General features: G+C 47.8%; 1 protein-coding gene across 1 annotated transcript in view; it reads left to right on the forward strand.

Annotated features, from left to right (window-relative positions):
- LOC121713249 (plexin-A1-like) overlaps positions 1-25835 on the forward strand; it is a 61056-nt gene extending 35221 nt beyond the window's left edge. The window contains exons 9-12 of the mRNA XM_042097749.1: positions 61-160; positions 5409-5523; positions 15841-16041; positions 25692-25835. Of these exons, the coding sequence (XP_041953683.1) occupies positions 61-160; positions 5409-5523; positions 15841-16041; positions 25692-25835 (560 nt within the window). The remainder of the gene's footprint in view (positions 1-60; positions 161-5408; positions 5524-15840; positions 16042-25691) is intronic.
- The last annotated feature ends 85 nt before the right edge of the window (positions 25836-25920 follow it).

Below are 25920 nucleotides of genomic sequence, written 5' to 3' on the forward strand. Positions count from 1 at the left end.
GCGTCAGTTCTGGAGCCCCATTGCATAGATGTGATATGACCCAGCCTGTTCTCTTCGCAGGAGACAAGCGCGTCATCAAGCTCCATCTGAAATCCAAAGAGACGGGCAAGAAGTTTGCCAGCGTGGACTTTGTCTTCTACAACTGTAGTGTCCACCAGTCGTAAGTACTTTTCTTTTGTGCCACTTTCTTTTTCTGCAGTCCTGCAGTCTGTAAAGGGTGTGTGTGTGTGTGTGTGTGTGATGCTTAAAGCCTCCTCTGCATGATGGTGTATTTTTAACTGTGTTGTGCTATAAGCTTTTTGCTTAGCTATACAACATTTCATTCTCGGATGAGATCAGCCTCCTGATGTCATCTTCTTAATGAGTTGGAGCATCACTGAGTCCAGGGACATGTTTTACAGGCCTGAGTTATGGTCCTTTTTCCTCAGGAAATCTCAAATCCTCTCTCTTTCTTTCTTTTTCTCTCTCTCTCTCTCTCTCTCTCTCTCTCTCTCTCTTTCTTTCTTTATCTCTCTCTCTCAATCTCTTTTCTCTTTTCATCTCTTCTCTCACTCCGTTGGCTAACCTCTAGCTTTCTTTTTGTTTGTCTGTCTGGCCTCTATCCATCTGTCTTTCTCTCTTCCCATCTCTCCTCTCCCTCTCTCTCCATCTCTCCCTCTCTCTCCATCTCTCTCCATCTCTCTCTCTCTCTCCCTCTCTCTCCATCTCTCTCTCTCTCTCAGGCCTCCTGCCTCCTGTCTCTCTTTTTGTCGTTACGTTCACACTCCCTTTATATCTCTCTTTCCCTCTCTTGTATCCCTCCTTTATATCTCTCTTTCCCTCCCTTGTCTCCCTCCTTTATATCTCTCTTTCCCTCCCTTGTCTCCCTCCTTTATATCTCTCTTTCCCTCCCTTGTATCCCTCCTCTTGTCATTCACTCTCAACAGCCCTTCAATCCCCCTTTTTTTGCTGCTATTCCACTTGCCCCCCCCCCCCTCTGCCGAGCTCGTGTTGCACTTTGAAGGCCTGATGTTCCAGATGTTGCCCCCCCCCCCGGCCCCCACCTCTGCGTTCATTAGGCAGCTTTTGGCTGGGCCCCTGCTCTTTGGATGGCATGCATTTGCATGGCAATATCCCCCTAATTAGCACAGCGCGTCTCTCACATTAAAGCTGGACCTCGAGTGGAGGCCATGTGAAGTGCTCACCTGCAGCTCCCGCATGCTGGCTCCTGTGCAGAGTGAGCGGACGTGTGTGTGTGTGTGTGTGTGTGTGTGTGTGTGTGTATGTGTATGTGTGTATGTGCGCTTGCATGCGTGGGCGTGTGTGTGTGTGTGTGTGTCTGTATGTGTGTGTGTGTGTGTGTGTGTGTGTGTGTGTGCGCGCGCGCGTGTGTATGTGCACTTGCATGCGTGGGCATGTGTGTGTGTGTGTGTGTGTGTGTGTGTGTGTGTGTGTGTGCACATGTGTGAGTAGGAGGACAAGAAGGAGGACAGCTTTCATCACTGTCAGCCAGTTTCCACATATCTGTCTCTGTCTGTGTGTGTGTGTGTGTGTGTGTGTGTGTGTGTGTTGGTGTGTAAAGCTTGCCTGCCTGAGCACATTTGTATGGTTAGTGCTGTTCCAACATTGTTTTCAGGTCCATTACAGTTTGACTCTAGACAGTAATTAGAATGCATAGCCTATATTCTGTAATTTATTCTGTATTCAAATTAATTTAATAACAGATTCACCAGTGCATATGTGTGTGTGTGATACACCAGTGCATATGTGTGTGTGTGTGATACGCTGGTAACTTATAGGCTGGTTGTGTGCCATCTGTTGATTGGCCAGGGGTTCTCCCTCCTTACCTGCTTTCTCATATCCACCCTGCGACCTCCCGGTGATCTGAGTGTGTGTGAGGGGGGCAGCGTGCCTCTCTATAGCAAGGGAAAAGGAGATCATGTGGTGGGGGAGGGGTGTGTGTGTGAAGCGGGGATGCCCACTTGGCAAGGCAAATTACCCTGCTGGCTATTTACATGCACAGTAACAATATTAGAGTTTTGCATGAGAAAGGATGGTTGGAATAGCTTAATCGAGCGTACGAGGGCCTCCAAATGCATTCTTAACGACAACAGCATGGAGGAGGAGAGGGAGCAGAGGGAGCATGGTGGTGGAGAGGGAGAGAGGGGGATAGAGAGATGGGGAGAGAGAGAGAGAGACATGGAGAGAGAAACGGGGAGAGAGGGCAGTCAGACAAAGAAGCGAGTGTGAGAGATTGTGCCCATTGTGCTGGGGATAATACGCTCACGGGAGCCAAAGGTTAGCGCCTCGCCTGAGCCTCACCACTGACCACATTTAAATATGAAAGGAACGAGCGAACACCCGCGTGGGCCGGACAGACCGATGTCCGCCCCCTGAAAAAGTAGCCCTCTCCCAGCGGGCCGGACCCCAGGCCACCGTGAGCGCGGACAACGAGCGCTTGGCGCGGCGTGGCAGGATGGGGTCAGGGACGTCCCCAAAGCACAGCAACAGCTGGGCCGCTTTATGGCTTTTGTGATTGTGCAAACTGGTTTCCGCACATTTCCCAATTTGTTCCAATCTGTCGTCAAGTCTGATGTGAAGTGGTCATTGTGCTCTTGTCAGTGCTGATTTCAACAGTTGGAAAAACGAAAGGCATGAGAATGACTTCACCTGGCCGTTATAAAGGCAATATGCATATGGCTTTTCACAGCCTACAGTCTTGGCTGTGTGTGTGTGTGTGTGTGTGTGTGGCAGTGTGTAATGTAAGTTCTCAGATTGTGTGTGTGCGTGAGTGTATTGCTTTTGTTGTTCATGTAGTGTTACAATACGAGGCCCCACACTCAGTAGAAAACAGGTGTCAATAGGGCAGCTCCCTTGTGATGTGAACCTCTTAAGGCGATCAATAGTCAGCTAGCCTTGGAGAGGGAGGCCTGTTTCTGATCGAGTCCAACAGCAGGTTATCAACACAGATGAAATCCAGACTCGCTATTACAAACACATCAATCAAACAGAAACTGTAGTCTCCAAAGAACAATCTTAACTCATATCACACACTTAACATATTCAGAACACCATGTAGACTATGAATTTAAATGATATATTATGTTTATAATACATTAAAGGTGTCAATATCTTCATTTTGTTAAGAGGTATTTGAGGGAATGAGAAGTCCTTGAGTTCCTTTTGCTTAAATGATTACTCTTCATTATATCTTAGAGTAAATGAAAACTGCTGCAACTCTAAGTCAAAAGCAAACGAAATTCCATTGTACAAGCTATGAGGATTTCAGAAGCGAACGCACTGATCTGTGCACAATGTGTCTTACGGTTAATAGACAGTGTTGGCTGAAGTATTTGGCATGGCAAATCATCCCATATCCTTTTTAACTGTAAGTACAGGCAGCTAATTCATATACATTGAAGCATTTCAAGCTTAGGAAGGATGGGTGGGTGGTGGAGCACCTTATCTTCCTCTCACAGCTTATGTCAATGCAGGGCCTTTAATATCTGGCCCAGGCACAGGGGCTGGGTGAGGGCCTTTAATATCTGCCCCAGGCACAGGGGCTGGGTGAAGGCCTTTAATATCTGCCCCAGGGGCTGGGTGAAGGCCTTTAATATCTGCCCCAGGGGCTGGGTGAGGGCCCTTAATATCTGCCCCAGGCACAGGGGCTGGGTGAGGGCCTTTAATATCTGCCCCAGGGGCTGGGTGAGGGCCTTTAATATCTGCCCCAGGCACAGGGGCTGGGTGAGGGCCTTTAATATCTGCCCCAGGCACAGGGGCTGGGTGAAGGCCTTTAATATCTGCCCCAGGGGCTGGGTGAGGGCCTTTAATATCTGCCCCAGGGGCTGGGTGAGGGCCTTTAATATCTGGCCCAGGCACAGGGGCTGGTTGAGGGCCCCTTTTTCTTGTGCAGTCGTGTCAGTGTCCGGCGGCGCGGCGGAGAGCCGTGCTTTGTGAGGCTCCCAGTGACCGTTGTCTGTGGACGCCTGGTGCTCCCCCTCTCTGACCCTGCCAAAGACGAGCACCCCTGGGGTGCCCCGGGCTCTGCAGCAGTGACAGGTCAGAGCATCTTTGAGATATTTTCCTGAGTCATGTCACAGGATTTGCCAGTCAAATGAGGGTGATGTGTGCGGAGCTTGACACGTCCTTCAGGAAAGATGTGTTTCTGGGATTGCCAGAAGGATTGCCTTTTGGGATTGCCAGAAGGATTGCCTTTTTTGGAGAAGAAAAACTAACTTCTTCCCTTCTTTTCTTTTTTTAATGAAAGTTCTCAACAGTACTTTTTGTCAGTTCTAGGCCATGCTCTTCATCATGGTTTATTCATACTGAAGCGTATTCATCTCTTGCTTTGTCATATGATTTGCCAGCCACCACTATTTTTTCATGTGCTACATAAATCACGTAGCCAACCTAGCATTTTTTACCTGGCCCACATATCTGGGTGCTGAGAGCACACAACTCCATCTTCTTTAGACTGGATAAAGGTTGAGTCCCTTATTTACTCCATCACATGTCCAATTAGACGGCTGTCCGTGACCTTCAGGGTCCAGCTGCATTCTAATGCTGACTGGAAATGATTGTTGAATGACTTAATTGGACAAATCACCAACGTAATTGATCCAAATGAGTTTGGTCCCTGGTTTCGAGGGCCTCAAGTGTTTTGGTACAGATAATGTGTCTCCTTGAATGTTTCTGTGAATACAGTGATGATGAAATGTCACTGTCTTGTGTTTCTTAGTTCTTTCTTAATTTCTTAGTCTTTTCATTGAATACAGAAGAAAATTTAGCCAATTATCTTTTTCATTTTTTTTTTGTTGTGTTTTTGTTATAGATATTCTTGAATTTTCAAGAATGAAATTTCAAGTTCATGTTTTAATTTGTTGTGTATTGTCTCTGGGGTCGGGCTGTGTGAGTTGTTGTCTAGTCATTGTCTGGGTCTCCTTTGCTTGAAAAATATCACTGCTTGGTCTCTAGTGTTGAATGGCTCTGTGACTGAGATTACTCCTTGAATCATCCTCTCCCTTGAACTCTTCTCCCCAATCATATCCTTGTCTCCGCTCTTTTCTCTTCTTCGTGAACTTCTCAGTTCTTCGGCTCATTCCTCTCTTCTCTTTAACTTCTGCTCTTCATTTCTTCCACCTCAATTTCTCCTTCTTTCTCTCCCCGCTTCTCTGAACTCTTTCTCCCTTTGCTTTTTTAATAAGTATGAGATGGTGAGCAGTCCCTCGCCCCAGTGCTCTTTGATCTCCCCCACTTCCTCCCACACAACGCTGCCTCTAAATCACCAGTGGAAAGCCTCATCAATACATGAGAGAAGCACGAATAGAGAAGCATGATGAGCCTTAAAAAATCTCCAGGCTTCATTTAAAACTCCAAAAAGATGTGTGTGTCTTGAACTCTCCCCTCCCCCCCTCTCTCTCCCTGTGCAGGTGTCTCTCGTGTGTCAACGGCTCCTTCCCGTGCCACTGGTGCAAGTACCGGCACATGTGCACCCACAACGCCAACGACTGCTCCTTCCAGGAGGGCCGGGTCAACATGTCCGAGGTCAGTAGCCCTGACGGAAGCGCTTGGGTGCCTTACAGAGTGCTATGGACCCTTTCAACAATCAAAACAAAAACAATGCCTGAACGTTCTATTTGGGCCCCAATCTACTTCCTCTGCATTAAGATAACATGTGGAATGTTAAAAAGGAAGCCTTGTGGGGCCAACTAGTATGCTGATAATGGAACTCTCTTGAAAGGGTCCATAGAAATGTGTTGCCTTTGTGGTTGTTGTTGTAAGATGTTGGTCATGGATGTTACACACTACTTATGTGGAGTTCAATTCACACACACACGCACAAACACAAACATTTGCATCCTCTTAACCCACACTCAAATAAAAACTCAGCAGAAAATCAAGTCCTTGCACATATGCAGAAATACACACACAGTCCCACACACCCAAACAGATACAAACAATTTCCCACCATGCACATGTAAATAACAACTCAACACACACACACACACACAAATACAATGTGTGCACTTAAACACACACACACACGGCCCAATGTATATACACAATTAATCCTGGTCCTCTTGGCTTCCCGCCGTGGCTCTGCCATTGAGCTTTGTGTAGAGTGTATGGCAGCGCGCGCTCTGCAGCAGCTGCTGAAATAGAAAGAGCAGTGGATTTATGCGCTTATAAACAGCACTGGCTGAATGACTATGCAAATTGTATCGTGTTGTACATTTCCAAATGCTACATTTGCATAAAAACCAATATCAATCACATCTCCTGCTCTCTCTCTTTTTCTCTCTCTCTCTTTCTCTCTCTCTCTTTCTCTCTCTCTCTCTCTCTGTCTCTGTCTCTCTCTCTCTCTCGCTCTCTCTCTCTCTCTCTCGCACGCTCTCTCTCCCTCTCTCTCTCCCTCCCTCTCTCGCTTGTGCACATGGACTGTCTACCAGTGGAATGCCAAGTGAGTGCTCCATGGGTATTGGAGCGTGTGGTTTACTCATCGGCATAAACTTCCTTGACTGTAAACACACACACGCACGTACACACTCAAATGCACGCACACACACACACACACACAAACACTGTGTTCACTGATGTATGAATCTTTACATACACAATTACCATAGTCGTGTAAGCACGGCTTTTTCAACAGGTTGACAACCCATTTCCCCCTGCGCCAAGAAATGTGTGCCTATGTGCAGACACATTCATGCGCACAAACACACACACAATATTGTGCCCACACCAAAGTGCGCTCATTTCCTGTGTGTCGTGCGCCCAGAGTGATAAACAGACATCCACAAACACCACCCCCAACACTCTCCCCGCTTCAAATGTCTCCAAATCTCATTTTCTGGAAGAGGGAAGAAGCTCCGGATAGCAATTGCGGGTCCGTGTCGAGCAGCTCGCGTTCCCTTAACTCTGCCGTTAGTCTCTGCTGTCCGCTCCGAGCCCCCAGCCTGCTGGATGTGTACACGTGTTCACCAGCGTCGGCCGCTCGCCCTTATCTCCCCACCGCCTGCACACCTTCCTCTTCCCCAGCACGCCCGCCGCGCCGTCGCGCTTTATTTAGGATATTAATTGGTCATGAGGTATCCTACCTCAATCCAATTATGACCGGCGCTTTTATCTGGCCGCGCCGTACACCGAGCCGACGTCGAGCCCCGCACGCTCCTTCCCCTGCCTCAGAGAGGAAATGACATGGATTAGCAGTTTCTATCTACACCCCCACCCCCCCCCCCCCAACACACACACACACACACACACACACACACACACACACACACACACACACACATGCACAAACACATTCACAGCACAGAACCCATGACATGCTGCCTGCAAAGCAGCCTGGGTATAAAACCCTAGGCCTGTGTCTAATCAGGGGGAGCCCATTTGGCCCACGCAGAAGGGTATTGTTAGAGACATGGAGGGCATGGGGCTCCACTGAGAAGAAGGGTGTTTGTGTGTGTGTGTTTGGAAAGGAGGGACAAGGCTAAGGCTTCTAGTAGAGCCACTTCCATTGATTACTGTGGAAGCTAATTGTTGCAGGCAGCATTCGCTCGGCGATTGGAACACTTGAGTTACATGCCCGGCATAGCCCCACTTTCAGTGACGTCGCATTGTAGAAGCTCATCTTAGGGGATATGGAAAGTCTTCCTTCACACATATCATGTGCTACTTTAGGATCCTCTCAAGGTGACCCAGTTATCTTATTCTCAGCCTCTTGTTCAGTAATAGTCCCAACTGTTGATATGTCAGTGTGTCCCTCAGTGTGGGACCGTAGATTAAAATCCCAACTGCACCCACTTTCACTATTCTGGACTGGGACTTAGCATAATGTCCCATTTGGCAAAGAGCTGTCAGATTACTGTGCTAGGTTGAATAGAATAAGACAGGTCTTAGAGGAGTAGGTGAAGGGAAAAAAGATAATTTTGAGAAGACATTTTGCATGTTTAATGAGAAAGGAAAATGGACCAGCCATTTCTTAATGCCTCTAAGTCACACACGATCACTAAGTATCTTTTTAACGGTCAAAACACAGTGCAAAAGTGCACAACCCTTTTGCTACAAAATATAATGAGCAACATTTGCTAATCAAGTGTATATAAATCAAAATCCTGCATGACAGCGGATAAACAGCAGCACACATTAAATCTGACCAGGCGTAAAATTGCTTGTGTAAGCTGCACTTGAGAAGCTCATAAGACGAAATAAACAAAAGAAACAAAGAAATGCGCAAACAACAGAATGTGACCAGAACACTTGCCGGGTCAGCTAAACCAGCGCAGGCTTTAATGGCCAGATGTATAATGGTGTTTAACAAATGCGTGGCCCTGGCCTCCACTGGCTGTGTGACCAGTCAGACGTGTTAAAACATCACCACCACCACAGAAGAACACAGAGATGCTATACTGAGTACCCCTGCCCCAGGATATGTCATAGTGCAAATGGACATTTCTGCCAAAGACATGCAAGACATTCACATATACATGATTCCTGCCCTTCATTTCTTTCTGGCACACTGGAGCAAAGGTTGATTTATTTTTCCTTCTTCTTTGTCTTTCGATCTGCTTTATTCCAGTGGAACGGAATAAAGAAATATACATGAATGGGGGGAAAAATGGGTTCCTTAATCTCCCCTGTCATGTATTTCAGTGTACTTGGGTTTGTTTAGAACATGATGAAAAGGAGATTTGTGGAGTAATGAGCAACCCTTAATTTGACTCTAGTTATTGGAGCATTCCGCTGGGAGCAGCGCTGGTGTGTATAAATAAGTTATGAGCTGCTATCTCCCCCCAAAGAGCAGCAGCGCAGCTCCTCTCCGCGGCTCCCTGGGGTTCGGCCCGGCTTACACACACACTTATCAATACTCATTTGTGTGCCCCGCAAAGCTTGCAAATGCACAGGGTTATGCCGACTTGTTAAAGGCAGGAGCGTGGGGTGCAGGAAGATGTCTGAGTGGTTGTGTAACATCTGCAGAGGTACAGTATGAAGCATGAGACCAAGACACGGCTGTCGTATAGGTGTGCGTGTGTATGCAGTATGTGCACAGTATGTGTGTATGCGTGTGTATATGCAGTATATGTACATATGCACACACACTATGGATTTGTCAGAATCTGTAATGACTGCGCGTTGGCAGCATGTGAAAAAGTATGTCAGTGTGTGTGTGTGTGTGTGTGTCTCAGATATGTGTGAATGCTCTTTGGCTATGATTTTTTTTTCCTCCACCCATTTAGTTTCCCCCACTTTCCTGCCTGACCCAGTTTTGGCTCTAACATAAAATGTGGCCTCTTAGAAATTCGACAATTGCTGCGTGGCGTTTCCCATCTCGTCTGAGCGCGTGCGGTTCCTGCCAGCGCTCCTCCAGAAGACGCTGGGCTTTTGCTTCAGTCGGGCCCGCTTACTTTCCCTCTGATTTACCATCTGTCGCATCTGACTGTCAGGTGCCCCCCCCCCCCCCCCCCCCCCCCCATCATATCCGAGAGTAGGGCTCCAGTAAATACATACTGCCCACCCTACCCCACCCCATAAAAACCCCACCCTACCCCACCCCTGCGCTCCTCGTGATGAAAACTGTGCTGCGCTGTGCTGTGCTGCGCTGCAAGTGGCCGAGCAAAGGCACTTTGGAGCGCCAGCGTTTGGAACGGCAGTCTGCTTCGCCGTGCCAAGATCTGCGGGCCACGTGCAACCTTGGCTGCGCCGCTCTCCCCAGCAACGATGCCTGTGCTGCTGCCAGCTTCTCCCACCAAGATGCGTGGCCCTCGGGAGACCGACAGTGTGAACTTCCCCTCATACCTTCCCCCGTCATTAATAATAGCGTTAATTACGAAAATGCAGGGACCACACCTTCCACTTCTCATTTGCTCTGATTCATTTATTCATTGCTTTATTTATTTATGATCGACCAACCCGAGAGTCGAGTGTATTCATTGTATGAGAGCGGCGTGGGCCTCTCACTCTCCTGGCGTGGTGGTAAAGTGGTGTGATGGTATCGGTGGCTGCATCCGACCTTCAGCTTTCATTATTCAAAGTGTATTAAATCCTAATTTCCAAATGCCTCCGCGTCTGTCCAGCTAATCGGAGGGGACTGGGGGAAGAATCGTGCTGCCGAGGAGGAGGAGGAGGAGGTGTGTGTGTGTGCGCTGGCGGTCACAGACTAATTCCTGGGCCTCACCCAAAAGACGCATGTGTGCTGCGTGCCTTGAGCCACCTCCGTCCACCCCTGCCACGTCATCTGCTTCTCCAGCCTGGTCTCATATCCCTGACGGAGGAGAGCCAGAGCCCGGGACGTGGGCTGCGGGCTGCAGGCGAGCGCAGTGGAGGCGTGGGATTAGGACAGCGTGGGATTAGGACGCCGCTGGCTCTCTGTTGATGCACTTATTCAGGACTTACTCAGCAGCATGTTTCAGAGAGCCCAGCTCAACATTCTCATTAAAGTAGCAGAAATGCACTTTTTCTGTCTGGGGTTAGGGTATGCAAAACAAACATTGCTTTCACACTGTTTTCTGGTTGAAGACCTTGCAGAGCGAGGCAAAAAAAAAAAAACAGTATTTGCTCGGAATTGAATGGACTACAGTTTTGCTGGGGTTTCCAACTGGCTTTGAGCAAGCCACCTTTCCTCTGAAACCTTAGAGGTATCATGAATTTTACTTTAATTATTTGTTGCCACTGGATACTTCAGAAGCCTCTCCTGGTTGGAAGTGTCCTTTATTAAAGCCTGAGTTCCTCTGAGATGGCCCAGCCCATCGGCTCCGGTTGCTCAGCTCCAGCTAGTCAACAAGCTGAAGATCACTTCATTAGATGGCAAGGCTCTCCCTCAGCTGCTCCACCACAGAACGCTGCCAGAAGTCATTACTTTGAAACACCCTTCCATGCTGAATTGACATGATGCAAATTTTACGGTCGGTTATGGTTGTACCAGCCAATTAATAAGAATGAAGAGGAATGGTTATCATGCCAAGATAGCTCAAATTTAAGGGAGAAAAATACCATGAGCTTAATGTAAATTTGCAACATATCATTTTGTCTTGTGAGTGTGAATGCATTAATTTGAGTCTTTGCTTGTTCCGATGTTAAGAAGAAATATGTAGTTATTTTAAGCCTGGCATGTGCTGTGAAGATTTGCTTATATCCACTGAAATGCTGTGCATGCACATATGAATTGTGCTGAAGTTTTGGTCCAAGAGAGATATAAGACGCGAGTCATGCAGAGGAAATACAAAACGTTCGTGCTGAACAAAACAAGAGTATTGCCTTGGCAACCATTCTAATTAACTGGCTTTGTGGCACTATTGAACTCTTGTACAGAATTGTCAAGAGGGTTGGCTTTCTGTTGACGGATGTGAAACAATTCCGTCGCCGATTCATCCACCGCCCCCCACACCTCACCATCCACCCCCCACCCCACCCCACGCCACACCCCCCTCCTCCAGCGTTCTACACACACTCCTCAGAACCTGTCAGACGGAGCGTGCTTTGCTGAAGTTCCGTTGGGATAAATATTGGCTTTTTGTGAAAGCCTTCAAATCTCTGAGTGAGGTCACACCAGAGTCCCTGTGTCTCCTCGGAGGGATGCAGTCATCACATGACTCTCCTAGTCCTCTTCATCTCTCCCCTGCATGCCTGCCATTGTTGTCATGGCTGCAGGGTGCTTAGTGGCACTGTTTCCTCTCTCTCTCTCTCTGTCTCTCTCTCTCTCTCTCTCTCTCTCTCTCTCTCTCTCTCTCTTTCTCTCTCCCTCTCTCCCTCCCTCCCTCGCTCTCTATCTCTCTCTCTCTCTCTCTCTCTCTCTCTCTCTCTCTCTCTCTTTCTCTCTCCCTCTCTCCCTCCCTCCCTCGCTCTCTCTCTCCCTCCCTCCCTCTCTCTCTCTCTCTCTCTCTCTCTCTCTCCCTCTCTCCCTCTCTCTCTCTTTCTTCCCGGCACCTGGCGCGTCCAGTGGCTAATCCATAAGGCCACTCACGAGGTCATCTCTGGCCGCAATCAGCCGAGCGTCACCTCTCCTGCTGTCGCTCAGGGAGGCACCCATCCGTCAAAGCTCCCCTGTCGCTCCTGAGTGACACCTCATCCTTCATTTTAGTACGGCACGGGGGTCCGACAGGGGAGCGGCCAGTGGGTCACACAAGCACCATATCAGCACCTATGGCATTACATCATATCAGCCCCATGTGATCTCAGTGGAAGTGAGCCAGTCAGAAACAGACACACACACAAACACACACACACATACACACATACACACATACACACACACACACACACACACACACACACACACACACACACACCAGTAAATTCCAAGAGAAAAAATTTCATTTCCCCTAAACTCCATGAGCCTAATTCTGTCATGAATGAGAATGTGTGTGCTTCATCCAGGATTGGGTATAAGCCTCAGATTTCCCAGAGGCCGCTCCAAAATCTCGCGTTTGTCTCTTTTCTAAAATTACTCGAGCAGTCGAGAAGAGATTTTTTGGGGGCTATCATCCCATCAGGAAAAATACTGTAGACAATTTGCTTAAGAGAGGGTGGTTTATTAAAACCACTGGGGCTGGCATAGCTCAGTGTGTGGGCTGCGCCGACTGGCCGACTGGCTGGCTGGCTGGCTGGCGTCTGAGCTGCTCTCCACTGCTTGTTGTTGGAGGAGCCTTGCAGCGTGAGGGAACATAGCTGGAGGCCTCCTTTCAGCTAAACACACACTGGTCTGCTGAGGCACAGCTGGCAGCTCATGCAGTACGAGAAGCCCAGAGAACGCCAGCACACCAAACGCCAGGAAAAAAGCTCCTCAGGATGGCTGTCTGCAGCTCCTTTTAGCTTTCTGCGAGCAACCTGTTTACTTTTTTGTTTGTGTTTGTTTGTGCTTGTCTGGTGTTTCACTAAAGGCAGGAGTAGACACCCCCCTGGCCAAGAGGACTGTTTTGTTTCTCATGGGCTTGCTGTGTGTGTGTGTGTACGTGTATGTGTGCGTGCACGGGCGCAATGCGCACGGGTGCATGTGTGTGCAATCGCACTCAGCTGATTGGCCCATGGTGAATAGGCTGGATGACTTCCGCTCTGTGTCAGTCATAGAGGAGACCTCTGAACACTGTGTCTGTGTCTGACTCACTGCACCCAGGGAAAACACCAGGCACTAACCCACAGCCCCAGCTCTCTCTCTCTCTCTCTCTCTCTCTCTCTCTCTCTCTCTCTCTCTCTCTCTCTCTCTCTCTCTCTCTCTCTCTCTCTCAAAGAAAATGAGTGAAAGAATGGGAAACGAAAATAAAGGCAAACACTTCAAAGAATCCCCCTGGTCTTCCGTCGCTCTATTGTACTTGTGATATCTGATCTGCACTTTCCGCTCTGTTTTGACACCTTCCTCGGCGGCTAATGAAATGGTTTCCAGGCGATCGCGCGCTTCATTTCTGCCTTGGTGCTGCCCCCCCCTATTCCTGCAGATCCTAGCAGGGCTAGCAGGGCTGAGGTGGTTCTGGGTGGAGTGGCAGGCTGTGGTGTGGGCCTCGGTGGCTGCACGGCTGCAGGATGTGGCTCTGGGGCGTTCTCTGACATGCCGCAGTGAGAGGACTTCATGTAGTTTGTTGTCACAGCTGAGGCCCAGCGGACTGGCACTCAGACAGGGGGCTGTAACCTCACACAGTTTTGGTCAGACCTACTAAAGCCCTGCGCACATTTCAGCATTTACCAACCAAAAATATTGATGTTCTTTCTCTCTTGAAGTCACGGTGGTAATGGACTTGATGATTAGCCTTCCTCATCACCCTGTGCTAATGAGTGAAGTTTTGGTAAGTTGTAACACACAACTTTTTATAATTTTGAAACGATTCTTCTCCTTTTTACTTGGGAATACACACTACACACTCACATACTACTACACACACACACACACACACACACACACACACACACACACACACACACACACACACACACAAACCTTGGCCTCACCTTGCATTGAGTATTCATTAATTTCTCTCTCCTGTCCCTCCGACTCTTCTTTGAAAGTCAAGCTCTATCAGGAGCTGGAAGCGCTTCATTAACCGTTTTGTTTATAGCTTTTCTGCCACCTCCTGTGTGCAGTGAATGTCTAAATGAATGGCAGCGGCACCGGCGGATTGCCACTATCACCCATTCAGCTGCTCAAGAGAGGAACTGATACCCCCCCTCTCTGTTTGCGGAAGGGGGGAGTGGGGGCGGGAGTAGCTCTGGCCCAATGGATTTCTCTCTTGTGTGTTTGCTACTGATAGCAGCGTGCTCAAGACTCGCCATCCCATTGCATTCAAAAGCTTCTCCTATTCTAGTTGCCTTACCTTTCCCTTCTACTAGTTTTCAATGGTTTGTCTTGGGAGAACCAACGGGATAATCCTTTTTCAGTCAATTTTTTTCTAATAAAATAACTTTTTTTGAACAACACATTTTGATTAGCTCCAACCATCCTGAAGACACCCCTCAATGTTATGACTTGTCACCTCACAGTTCCCAAAGAAAAGGCTTCAATGGTCCTGACCTCATTAGAGGGTTTGATATCAGTTGAGAACACACTCTGTCCCTGCTCAAGCTTTCATTATTTTTGTTTACTTTGAGCCAATTTTCATGAGTGTGTGTGTGTTGGTGGTAGGGGGTGGGTGGCAGACGAACACAAACAGAGCCAAGCCTAGCCAAGCCTAGCCCACCACACACACTCCTTCACCAGAGCCAAGCCTAGCCCACCACACACACTTCTCACCATAGCCAAGCCTAGCCCACCACACACACTCCTCACCAGAGCCAAGCCCACCACACACACTCCTCACCATAGCCAAGAATAGCCCACAACAGACACTCCTCGCCAGAGCCAAGCCCAGCCCACCACACACACTCCTCACCAGAGCCAAGCCTAGCCCACCACACACACTCCTTACCAGAGCCTAGCCTAGCCCACCACACACACTCCTCACCAGAGCCAAGCCCACCACACACACTCCTCACCAGAGCCAGGCGCAGACATCTACTGCAGACCACACTGGAAGACTACTGTAGACTTTCATGTGGATATTGATGTTACACTTAAAATTATAGCATTTAACTGCCACCGGCTGAGAAGAAATTGATTGCGGTTTTTTTCCCTGTTATTTATCACTTGCATTAAAAGTCTGAACAGATTCCATCACCAAGTGTAAAATGGGATTGGAAGCCAAATTAAGGTGATGGCAACTGATGACACTTCCCTCCAAATCCCATTATTGCTCTGAGCTATTTAAATGTGTTTGTCAAATGACTACCCGTGGAGGATATTAGTGTTTGATATACGCACCAATAATATTTCATTGGAATACATTTAAATTTCAAAAGATACTGTATGTTGGTAGAAAGGTCCCAACAATTGGTTACTTCCTATTGTTGCACCAGAACATATTTTGCTCCAAATACATATTTGAGTGCTGGTTCTACTGTAAGCAGTCTTTTGAAGAATACTTCTCATCTAATTTATAATTCTTTTGTGAAGACTACTAGCACCTGTGTTCAGCTGACCTTGTGATGCACCAGAAGTGGCATCATGCATCTGCCAGTCTGTCATAAGCACATGCAACTCTCTTTTCCTTTTTAACTTGACTTCCTGTCTCTTCCCCTTGCCTCTGTTTGACACGTCTGGCCCGCTCCCTCGTTAACAGCACCTCATCATTCCCCTTAACGTTCCTCCCACTCCTCCTTCTCAACTTTCCTTTGAATTTCCTCTTCTCCTTTTAGAGTTGATCACCCTGCCACCTTTTATCTCCTCTCTGATGACTTCAGGATGAGTCAGCTCTCTTATTAGGTGACTGAGCTCAAATATCTCTTTTTTCCTCTCCTCCCTCCCTCTCTCTCTCTCCCTTCTTTCACACCTGTCAGGAGTGTCCTCAGATCCTGCCCTCCACGCAGATCTACATTCCGGTGGGGGTGATGAAGCCCATCACGCTGCTAGCCCGGAACCTTCCGCAGCCGCAGTCGGGTCAGCGCAACTACGAGTGCATCTTCCACATCCAGGGCTCGGTGTACAGCGTCACGGCTCTGCGCTTCAACAGCACCAGCATCCAGTGCCAGAAGACCACGGTGAGTCATCCCCATCTGCCGCTCCGCACGCACGCACGCACGCACACACACACACATATGCGCACACACGCAAACACACGCAGACACACGCACGCACGCACACACACACACACACACACACACACACAGACACACACATATGCGCACACACGCAAACACACGCAGACACACACACACACGCACACACGCACACACGCAGACACACACACACACACACACACACACACACACACACACACACACACGCAGACGCAGACACACACACACGCAGACACACACACGCAGACACACACACGCAGACACACACACACACACACACACACATACACGCAGACACACGCAGACGCAGACACACACGCAGACACATGCAGACACACACACACAAATGCACACACACACACACACACACGCACACACACGCGCACACACACACTTACTCTCACACACACACACACACACACACACACACACACACACAGCAGCTGCAATACTTAGATAGCTTTAGTTGTGCACACACCAGGAGGCTTTAGTGTGATCTCATTTGTTTACATTGCGCCACACTTGTTGTTCATTTTAATGCCTTTCATTTTGTTAATTCCTGAATTAGCATTTTGCCTGTGTTGGTTTCTTCTCTTCTCTCAGTATTGAGAACTTTTTCTTTTGCATGTTTCTTCGTGCTGTACACCAGCCTTGTTGAGTATTCCCACCATTTCTGCAACTCAGGACCACACGGCTCTCCTTTCATTCCCTGGCTGTCTTCCGAGATAGGGCGCCCGCTTTGACAGAATGCATTAGATGTCTTTGAAATATTGTACAGTATGCTTCAGAAATAATGTTCTGTTGTGGAGTGGGGAGAGCAGGGGAGATGCAGAGAGAGTGGAACGGGCGGAGAGCCTGCTCGCCATCAAACCCCAGAAGGAGTGGGAGAAGCAGGCCATTTTTCAAGCGTTTAGAAGGGCTAAGAAAGACAGATGAACAGACAATGACAAAGGAAGGAAGTGTAGTCAAGGAAATAAAAGAAGGAGAAAGAGAGATAAAAATGAGTCCTTACAAGGGTCCTTCGGGTGAATATGATGAGTGCAATGCAGCTCTTAATTCTAAATGTTTAGTAAACCTACATACTTTATGATTGGTCAAAAGTGTGGAGATACATGCTTTATGATTGGTCAAAAGTGTGTGGGTATTGTAGGCAGCTGTTTGTCTCCTCCATCTTTTTAGGTTTACGTCACTGACCTAAATGTAAACTATGCCTAAGAATGTCCCATCTATGTGCTAATAATAAAGGTATTGGTCTCCTGGAACCAGGCATATATCTGGCTGCCCTCATGAGGGGCATTTGTTAAAATGTGATTGGGAACGTTCAGGGTGTTACTTGCGTTCAGAACATTCCAGATCTGCATGATGACTTTAAAGGGGGAGCTCAAATTAGCGGAGCCGAGGCAGAGGTGAGGGGTGAGGTTTGGGAGGGAAGCCAGACTTGTTTGCCTAGCCTCATTACCTAACGTTGAATTCATACTGCAAGGTCCCGTTTGTCTTTACAAGAGTTCAAAATTAGTCATTTTAAAATGTTCTGCAGTGAAAGTCCTTGCTCAACCTGTTTGTCTAGCACAGCAGGAGTTTGCTTGGGTTTCTTGGCCAGCTTAGAGAAGGCTATGTGAGTGCAGACCTGAGGGAGAAGCCAGGCTCATGAACAGGCTGTGGAGGACCGCTAGTCATTACCGCCCGAGAGTGGCAGCCGTGCATTTGACAGCGCCATGACACTTGACTGCGCTTCCACATTGATGGCCATTATAGGAAGCTCTTTTTGCTCTCTCTCTCTCCTCCTCGCTCCTCTCTCCTCATCCTCCTCTTCTTGTCTGGGTTCGCTCTCTCGCGCCTGTTCTCTCAGCCGGGCTCTTGCAGCATCTCCTTGCGCGTCTGAAGGAGAGCTAATTACGCCAGTAAGCGCGCGGAGAGCTGTCTGGCTAAAGAGGCCTTTATTGACTGTTTGCTGTCGGAGCCGTTTCCAATCAACAGCGCTTTTTAGCTTCTGGTGGAGAGCGTGGGGGGGGGGGAGGGCTGCTCTCACCGCTGAGACTTTTGGTCCTCATGCGCTCTCATCACGCAGAGCGCCTGGGAGTGACACTAACTTCCAGAGTCAGGCGAAGCGTCTCCAATGTGGAGGGTGTCACTTCTTGTCTGTGTGTGGCACAGGCAGTCTGCTTGGGCAGCTCTGGTTAGCATGAGAGCATCTCCACACACACACATTAGCAGCCTTCCCTGAACGTTACGCTAACATTCCCACGAAAGCATGCGCATCTGCCGTCTCCTTTTCCTATTTTGCTGGTGTGTGTGCAGATGTGTGTGTGTGTGTAAGCATGTATGTTTGCCATATATGGGCTTGAGCATCCCGGTTTTCGTCTCATCGCTGGACGTCATTGGTCTGCCCCTCGAGCATCTTGTTCAGGAGTCCTCCACTGCAGGAGCTGAGACCAGCTTGTCAGTTTTAATATGAAATGGCAATTACAGCCATGTTAATTTTCACACTGCAATTATGCCATTAAACGGACAGCAATTACGAGTTACTTAACGGCCCGTGGTTTTAGCAGGAGTACAGCGTGTCCCTGCCTCAGATTATCATTAAAGGAAGCAGGGGCGCATTTACTCTGACACGGGGGTGGCTGCAGACAAAAAGATTGGGCTGTTTTTTTAAAGCTCATCTGCATGCCCTCCTGCATTAATTGTCCTGGCCTGTCAGACGTCCTAGGGCCGAGTTGAGCAGAGCCAAGAGCAGCCATTACTGCGCCATCCCACTGTCTTGGCCGCCATATTTTATCGGCTGTTGTTTGGGCCTTGTCGGAACTAAAACTTGATAGTGTTAGACTGACATTGATCACTTTCTCTCTCTCTCTCTCTCTTTCTTTCTCTCTCTCTCTCAGACACACACCCACACACTCACAGGCACTGGGCTGAAAAAAAGGCAGATTGGGGAGTTAATAAAACATGAATGCATGTCCGCGGAGGAGAGGCAGATAGTCTCGGACAGATCGATCGGGTAAACAAGAGATTGGTAGTGATGAAGTGTGGCACACTGCCGCGGCTGCTGGAGCATCATTGAGTGCATTAGCCCAGAGCCCAGTCCCACAGCTCACACCTCCCCTGTGTTTACACTCACCAGGCTCTGCTCTGCCCCAAATGCCCTCCGCGCCATACAGCTACAGCATCATACAGCTTCTCTGGTGTGAGAGAGAGAGAGAGAGAGAGAGAGAGAGAGAGAGAGAGGGAGAAAAAAGGAGATAGAGATAGAGAGAGAGGGGGGAAGGGAGGCAGGAAGGAAGAGAAAGAAAGATAGATATATACACACACATAGAGAGGGAGAATGTGTGAATGATATTGTATTGGCAGGGACAGTGCTCCTGATTACTCATTTTTTGCAAGCTAGTGCAAGGTGCTAGTGCAACGTGCTAGTGCAAGCTGCAGTAGCGCAAGGTGCTAGTGCAAGGTGATAGTGCAAGCTAGTGCAAGGTGCTAGTGCAAGCTAGTGCAAGGTGCTAGTGCAAGGTGCTAGTGCAAGCTGCAGTAGCGCAAGGTGCTAGTGCAAGGTGATAGTGCAAGCTAGTGCAAGGTGCTAGTGCAAGCTAGTGCAAGGTGCTAGTGCAAGCTAGTGCAAGGTTGCAGACTGTGCCTGAGCTGGTGTGTTGAGCCTCCTCCAAAGGCAGGAGCTGTGCTAGCGGTGTGCCTTTATGAGCTGCCTTGGCTTCTGTCTGATATTACTCTTCCTCCTGAAAACATTATGAGGTTTGCCTCTTGATCCATCCATGTCAAGCCCAAAGGCTTGCTCAGCCTGCTACAAAAGACTCCATAATCGCCTAACACTTGAGTACAACATGTAAGTGAATGATAATAATGATGGAAAGGGCAAAAGCTATATCTTTTAGGTCATGATAGTGTGTGTGTGTGTGTGTGTGTGTGTGTGTGTGTGTGTGTGTGTGTGTGTGTGTGTGTGTGTGTGTGTGTGTGTGTGTGTGTGTGTGTGTGTGTATGGGGATGGGGTGGGGGTTTAGGGGAGAGGCAGAGAGTGAGAGGAGAGATGGAGATTGTGTGTGTGTGTGTGCGCATGTGTGTGCGTGTGTGAAGGCCACAGCTAGAAATCTGTCTTCAGCGGCTTTCATTGTTAGAGAGTTAGAGCAGAGCTCGGGGGTAGAGCAGGACAGGCTGATAATATCATGGTCAGCTTTACAACATTACCTTCTGCTCAGATAAATGACTGCCCCCCTCACTCCTCTCCACAAAAAAATAGAAGGGAAAGTACCATAGTGATGGAAGCAGGGGGGGGGAGGGGGGGGGGACCAATCTCATTCGGAATCTTCTTGACAGCAGCTGCCGATTTTTTGTGGCGAAAATGAGGACTATCGGGAGGATTTGATAGGATCCAATTAAAAGCCGTCGCAGATAAAATGATGATGAATTACAGCGGTGCAGCAGGATGACAGTCCCCAGCTCCTCTCTCTCTCTCTCTCTCTCTCTCTCTCTCTCTCTCTCTCTCTCTCCCCCTGCTCCTCCTCAACCAGAGAAGAGGAGAGAACAGACCAGTCTAGAAATAGTTGGAGTTTTGTTGCAGAGGAGAGGTGTGGCAAGGAAAGGGCATTGGATGAGAGAGGAACAGCTGAGGGGTGGGAACTGGGAAGAGGTGGAGAGGGGGCAGAAGGAGCGCTGAGCTGGGGTGGGGTCTGTGCTCGTGGCCTGGGGCGTCCCGTCGTAATGGAATCACGCCTTCCTGCTCCTCAGAGCCCGAGTGGAGGAGGCCAGAGACTGGCTGTTGACCAACTGCTCCAGAAAGTGCCTGAGCCGTTTAACCTATTTTGCCTCCCAGTTCTCTGTTCCACTTACTCATTCTCCATGCATTTGGGTTTGGCAACTCTCTCACCAAAGCTTTTGGGTGTGCATATTTTACAGGGGAGTGCAACTCTGATTGAATTCAGACTGCTTTTGAATGCTCTGGAGTCAGGATTCGCTGGCCATAGTCTACTAATTATGCAGTTATGTCAGCTAGCAATTTTCCAACATTCCCAACATTGTAGAAGGCCCTTTTCTAAATAAATATGATCAATTGATATGACCCATATTCATATGCAAAGCCTACACTCATTATGCTGAGAAATATAACTTTAATAGATGTTGCCACATCTGCACTTAAAACTAGTAATAAATCTTCACTTGTATCATGAAGGGAGGAGCAGCGTATGTGCAATTATATAGACCAGACCTCTTGCTGATGTGTTGTATTTAAGCAGGCATGCAGGTTTCCTTTCAGAAATGACAAATTATCTTGAGGTGACCTGCAGGAAAAGGCCCAGGCGTTTTTTCCACTGTGAAGCAGCACAGCAGCTGTTGAGGACTGTTTTGTGAGCATCGGCATTTTTGCGCGCGTTGGACCTGGGACTCCTCCTGGGATCCTCATCTGGCTCTGCTCCCCAGCCCCCTCTGATCTATAGGGGGGCCAGCGTCAGGCGACGGGGGCTGGTGGGGTGGTGGGGAGGGGGAGGTAGGGGCGCCTTAAGCTTTGTGCCATTCATTTTCCCGTTTGTAATTAAAAAAGTGAATTGGGACGCAGCTGTACCTTGTCAGAGATTATAAATCTGCAAGCTATATGTACTGCACACCCTCCTTGTGGATTTATAATCAGCGGTTTGTTTATTTACTCTTTGTAGGTCGTAATAGAGCACTAAGGATTTCAGAAGAGCAGTTTTTTGGGATGTCTTGTTTTTTTTGTCTGTTTCATTTCTGTTAATGGCCCCGTGCATCTCCCTGGCCAGCTGCCCGCTGTTCCCCTGGCGGAGGGTTAGCGGAGGGCTGTTTGGTAAATACTGCGACACACAGGGTTGCTCACCTCCCATCGATGGCCCCCGCTGCCAATTAAAAGCTCAAAGTTGCCCCTCGGAATGCCAATCAATCCCGCGGACCCACTCTATAAGAAACAAGAAAGCGCGGGGTGACCTTTCGATTGGGCTGTGTGGGCTCAGCCCCCGAGAGACCCCTTACTCCGCGGTGCAAGGCCGCCTCCTAACGATCAGCTCTTCGCTGCCGATATATATGTATTTCTTTCTTTTCAATTAGGTCGTGTGCATGTTTCCCTTCCCCTTGCGTTTGAGGTCTCGCATGGCTCCAGGGCTCTCTCTGCTGTGTGGCGATCATACGTGTGCTTAATTACCCTTAACAGTGGACGGCGCTGGCCCTGAGAAACTAATGAGCTGCACTGCTCTATCCCTCACAAACTCTGGATACAGAGCATCCTAAAAACCTTCAGTGCGGATGCAGCTATTTTTCAAAAGCATGTGTGGGTATCATCACCAGAGTTATTTTAGACCACTGGGCCAGGGATGTACCGCATTCTGCAAATGAGCAAAACTGGAAGGTGAGTGGCTTGCATGAATGCATTGAGTTCTGCTAGAAGTTGCCAGCAATGTTTACGTCCCTTGAGCTCAGTGCGTAGCGTGGCATGTCCACCGCCAGTAGACAGGCTCTGTGTTTTGGCCTGTCCAGAAGCCGGGGGGCTACGGCCCGGTTCCCCAGCAGACGCATCCCTGCCTGGAGGCTGCGAGGTGTGTGCTATCATAGGCCCGTAAATGCAGACATGAATTAAACATGGCCGTGTTTGCTTAGCACACTGGGGGCAAACAGGGCACCCCGTTGTTCCGACCAAACGCCTTGTGCTGGTGGGTGGACTAATGGAGCCCTTTAAACTTTAATGGAGCTCCCTCAGGTTGAGGAGCTGTGGGCTGAGCAGGGGAAGTCTGCGTCTCCAGTTGTGGATGGCAGAGGCACATGGAGAATAGAGCGTTTGTTGGTGTGTGAAGGGCATTGAGGGAAACGTAGTTAACCACAGGATGATGGCATTCCTCTGGGTTCAACTGGACAAGCAAGATGATAATAGAGAGGCATCATACAGTCAATCTGCTGACCATACATGCCCTTAGAGATGTCATTAATATGTATGCAAGGCCACACGCTCAGACACACACACACACCACACTCTTTCTTACACACACACACACACACACGCACATGCACGCTCATAACATTAGCCCACAAGAATGTGACATTCTGCTGAAATAGAATGACTGTGGTGAAGGCATAAAACGAAGGCCTAAGGCCACAGCACCCAGTCTCTTTCTCTCAGCCATATAAGAAATGCAGGGATGGGGCACATTTGCTGGTCCCAGTTTAATGAATTGAAAAGTCCTTTATTTCTCAACTGTATAAGCAATTGTGGTAACGCTTTAGAATAACATGTGCTTATTAGGTATTAAAAGTGCATAATAAGCAGTTAACAATTCATTACTAACAGTTAGTTAACTGTTGTTATCCTTTAATAACATTAACTAACTGTTAACATGCAGCTTGTAAGTGTTAATAAGCAGCCTTTTAAGGTACTTACAAGCATATTTGTTAACAGTTGTAAGTTAACAAACACTTTTCCATCAGAAACATATTTGTAAAAAGCATAGCTAGTATAATATAGAACATCGGAATATAGAATCAAAATGAACATTTTCATCAGCAAATTAGGAACAATAGTGTAGCTCAACAAGTAGCGATGCACCCCCTGACGCGGGAGACCGGGGTTCGGGTCCTGCTCACTGCAACAATTTTGAAGGTGTATTTCTCACAGCTAAACCAAGCTAGATGGAGAGATACAGTATATAGAGAGATAGAAGGTTGGGCTTGTGGAACTATAGGCTACATGGTCCTCGCTTTAGATTGGGGGGCTGCAAAATGTACTACAAATAGGTAAGAAAGGTCTTATAAGCGTATTAGTTATCCACCTCTTTGTCTTATACACCATTAATAAGCATTAACAAGCTGCTTGTTAACACTTACAACTGTTAACAAATATGCTTGTAAGTAACTTAAAAGGCTGCTTATTAACACTTACAAGCTGCATGTTAACAGTTAGTTAATGTTATTAAAGGATAACAACAGTTAACTAACTGTTAGTAATGAATTGTTAACTGCTTATTATGCACTGTTAATACCTAATAAGCACATGTTATTCTAAAGCGTTACCGGAATTGTATAGCTAGCATCCTAAGGCTCTTGGTGAGGATCTCTGTAAGCAGATAGAGGTTGAGCGTCTATAAACCTGGTTGTCTGCAGCACCTAAAGGACCATCCATGTGGGTGGTAGTTCAGCCAGCTTGTGTAAGATCAGGTCTGAAATCCCAATCTTAGCTTCTCAGGACCCAGTGTGTGTTGGAGGAGACTGGGGCTCCAAATGAAACATGGCAGCCAACAAATTGGAAATGCCAATTTCACTTACAGTGCTGCATCACTCTTTGTGCCGAAGTTTTCATCACTTACTTCAATAGTAAACTAATGGCTAACCTTGAGTAATGTCCAGTTGAGGCGTCCATGCAGTCTCTAACTGGGCCTCTGTAATTTAGTATCTTTCCACTCCGGTCACTTCACCTCAGGTGGCTTTCAACACCATGTCCTATTCTCTACACCTGACTATCATATGCATTTGTCATGTATTCAGACCTTACTGTCCTGTATCTGACCCTAGGCAGATGGGTCAGGCCCTTCAGTCGTGGATCTGCTTGAGGTTTCTTCCTATATGTATCTCCAATTCTAGGGAGTTTTTCCCCTGTTACCCCGGTTACCCTGTTACCCTGTTACCCTGTTACCCTGTTACCCTGTTACCCTGTTACCCTGTTGCCCGGTTACCCTGTTCCCCTGTTACCCATGGGCCTTCTTTTCTTTGCTTTTCTGTTTTTTCTCTGATTGTCTAACACTCTATAAAGCGCCATGAGACATGTGTAATGTTTTGGCGCTCTATAAGTACAATTAAATTAAATCAAATATCACGACTGTGATGGTATATCATTTTTGCTCTTCCTGTGGGATAGATCTGATCTGCCAGCATCTCTAATGCCCTCACATCTGACACACTGCTCTAACACAGCTAGCTGGTATTCTGATTCTAAGAGAATGTGGTTGAGAAAGACCACCATAATCAATGGGCACTGTAAAAAAAAAAGAATAAATAAATAAATAAAAATAGTCCACGTTGATCTATCTTCCATGCTTTCTGTCATTCAGTTCAGTTCATTCAGTTTCTCCTCTCCTCTCCTCTCCTCTCCTCAGAATATTGATGCTCTTCACATAGCAAGGGGAGAATCCTGACGAGACTGGTTGCAGGCTCATGTACAGAAAAATGAGGAGAATTCTATACTTTCATAAGATCTGGCATGTACTCCATGCATACCAACTAGCCAGCTACATATTGCATTCATTCCTGACAGTTGAATTTGAGATGGTGTTCTTGTTTTATCCGTCACAGTTGATCCGTGTAGCTATCCAGATAAAAACAAACATGTGCAAAAACAAACATGTGCACCTTACAGTTTCATATGAGTAGGGATATCAGTGCACCTTACAGTTTCATATGAGTAGGGATATCAGTGATAATTTATGTGCAGTTGGTCTTGGCTTTCCTGTTTTCAAATGAATTCTGTCTGCAAAATTAGTTGGACACAATGATTCAAAGATGTGTTTTTTTGTGTGTCTGGTTTGTTTACGTTTATTTGTGTGTGTTATTGTCTGGACTAGTGGAACCTCTGAGACTGTTCAAATCGCCTTCTGTATCTTTCTCTCTATCATTTCCATTAGTATGACTACGAAGGAAATGACATCAGCGACTTACCTGTCGACCTCTCTGTGGTATGGAATGGCAACTTTGTTATCGACAACCCTTACAACATACAAGGTATGCAAACTTCCCTTAACACATGCCCTTTCTCACTCACTCACTGACTCACTCACTCACTCTCTCTCTCTCTCTCTCTCTCTCTCTCTCTCTCTCTCTCTCTCTCTCTCTCTCTCTCTCTCTCTCTCTCTC

The sequence above is a fragment of the Alosa sapidissima genome, chromosome 7 (assembly GCF_018492685.1).
Source record: "Alosa sapidissima isolate fAloSap1 chromosome 7, fAloSap1.pri, whole genome shotgun sequence".
NCBI lineage: Eukaryota > Metazoa > Chordata > Actinopteri > Clupeiformes > Clupeidae > Alosa > Alosa sapidissima.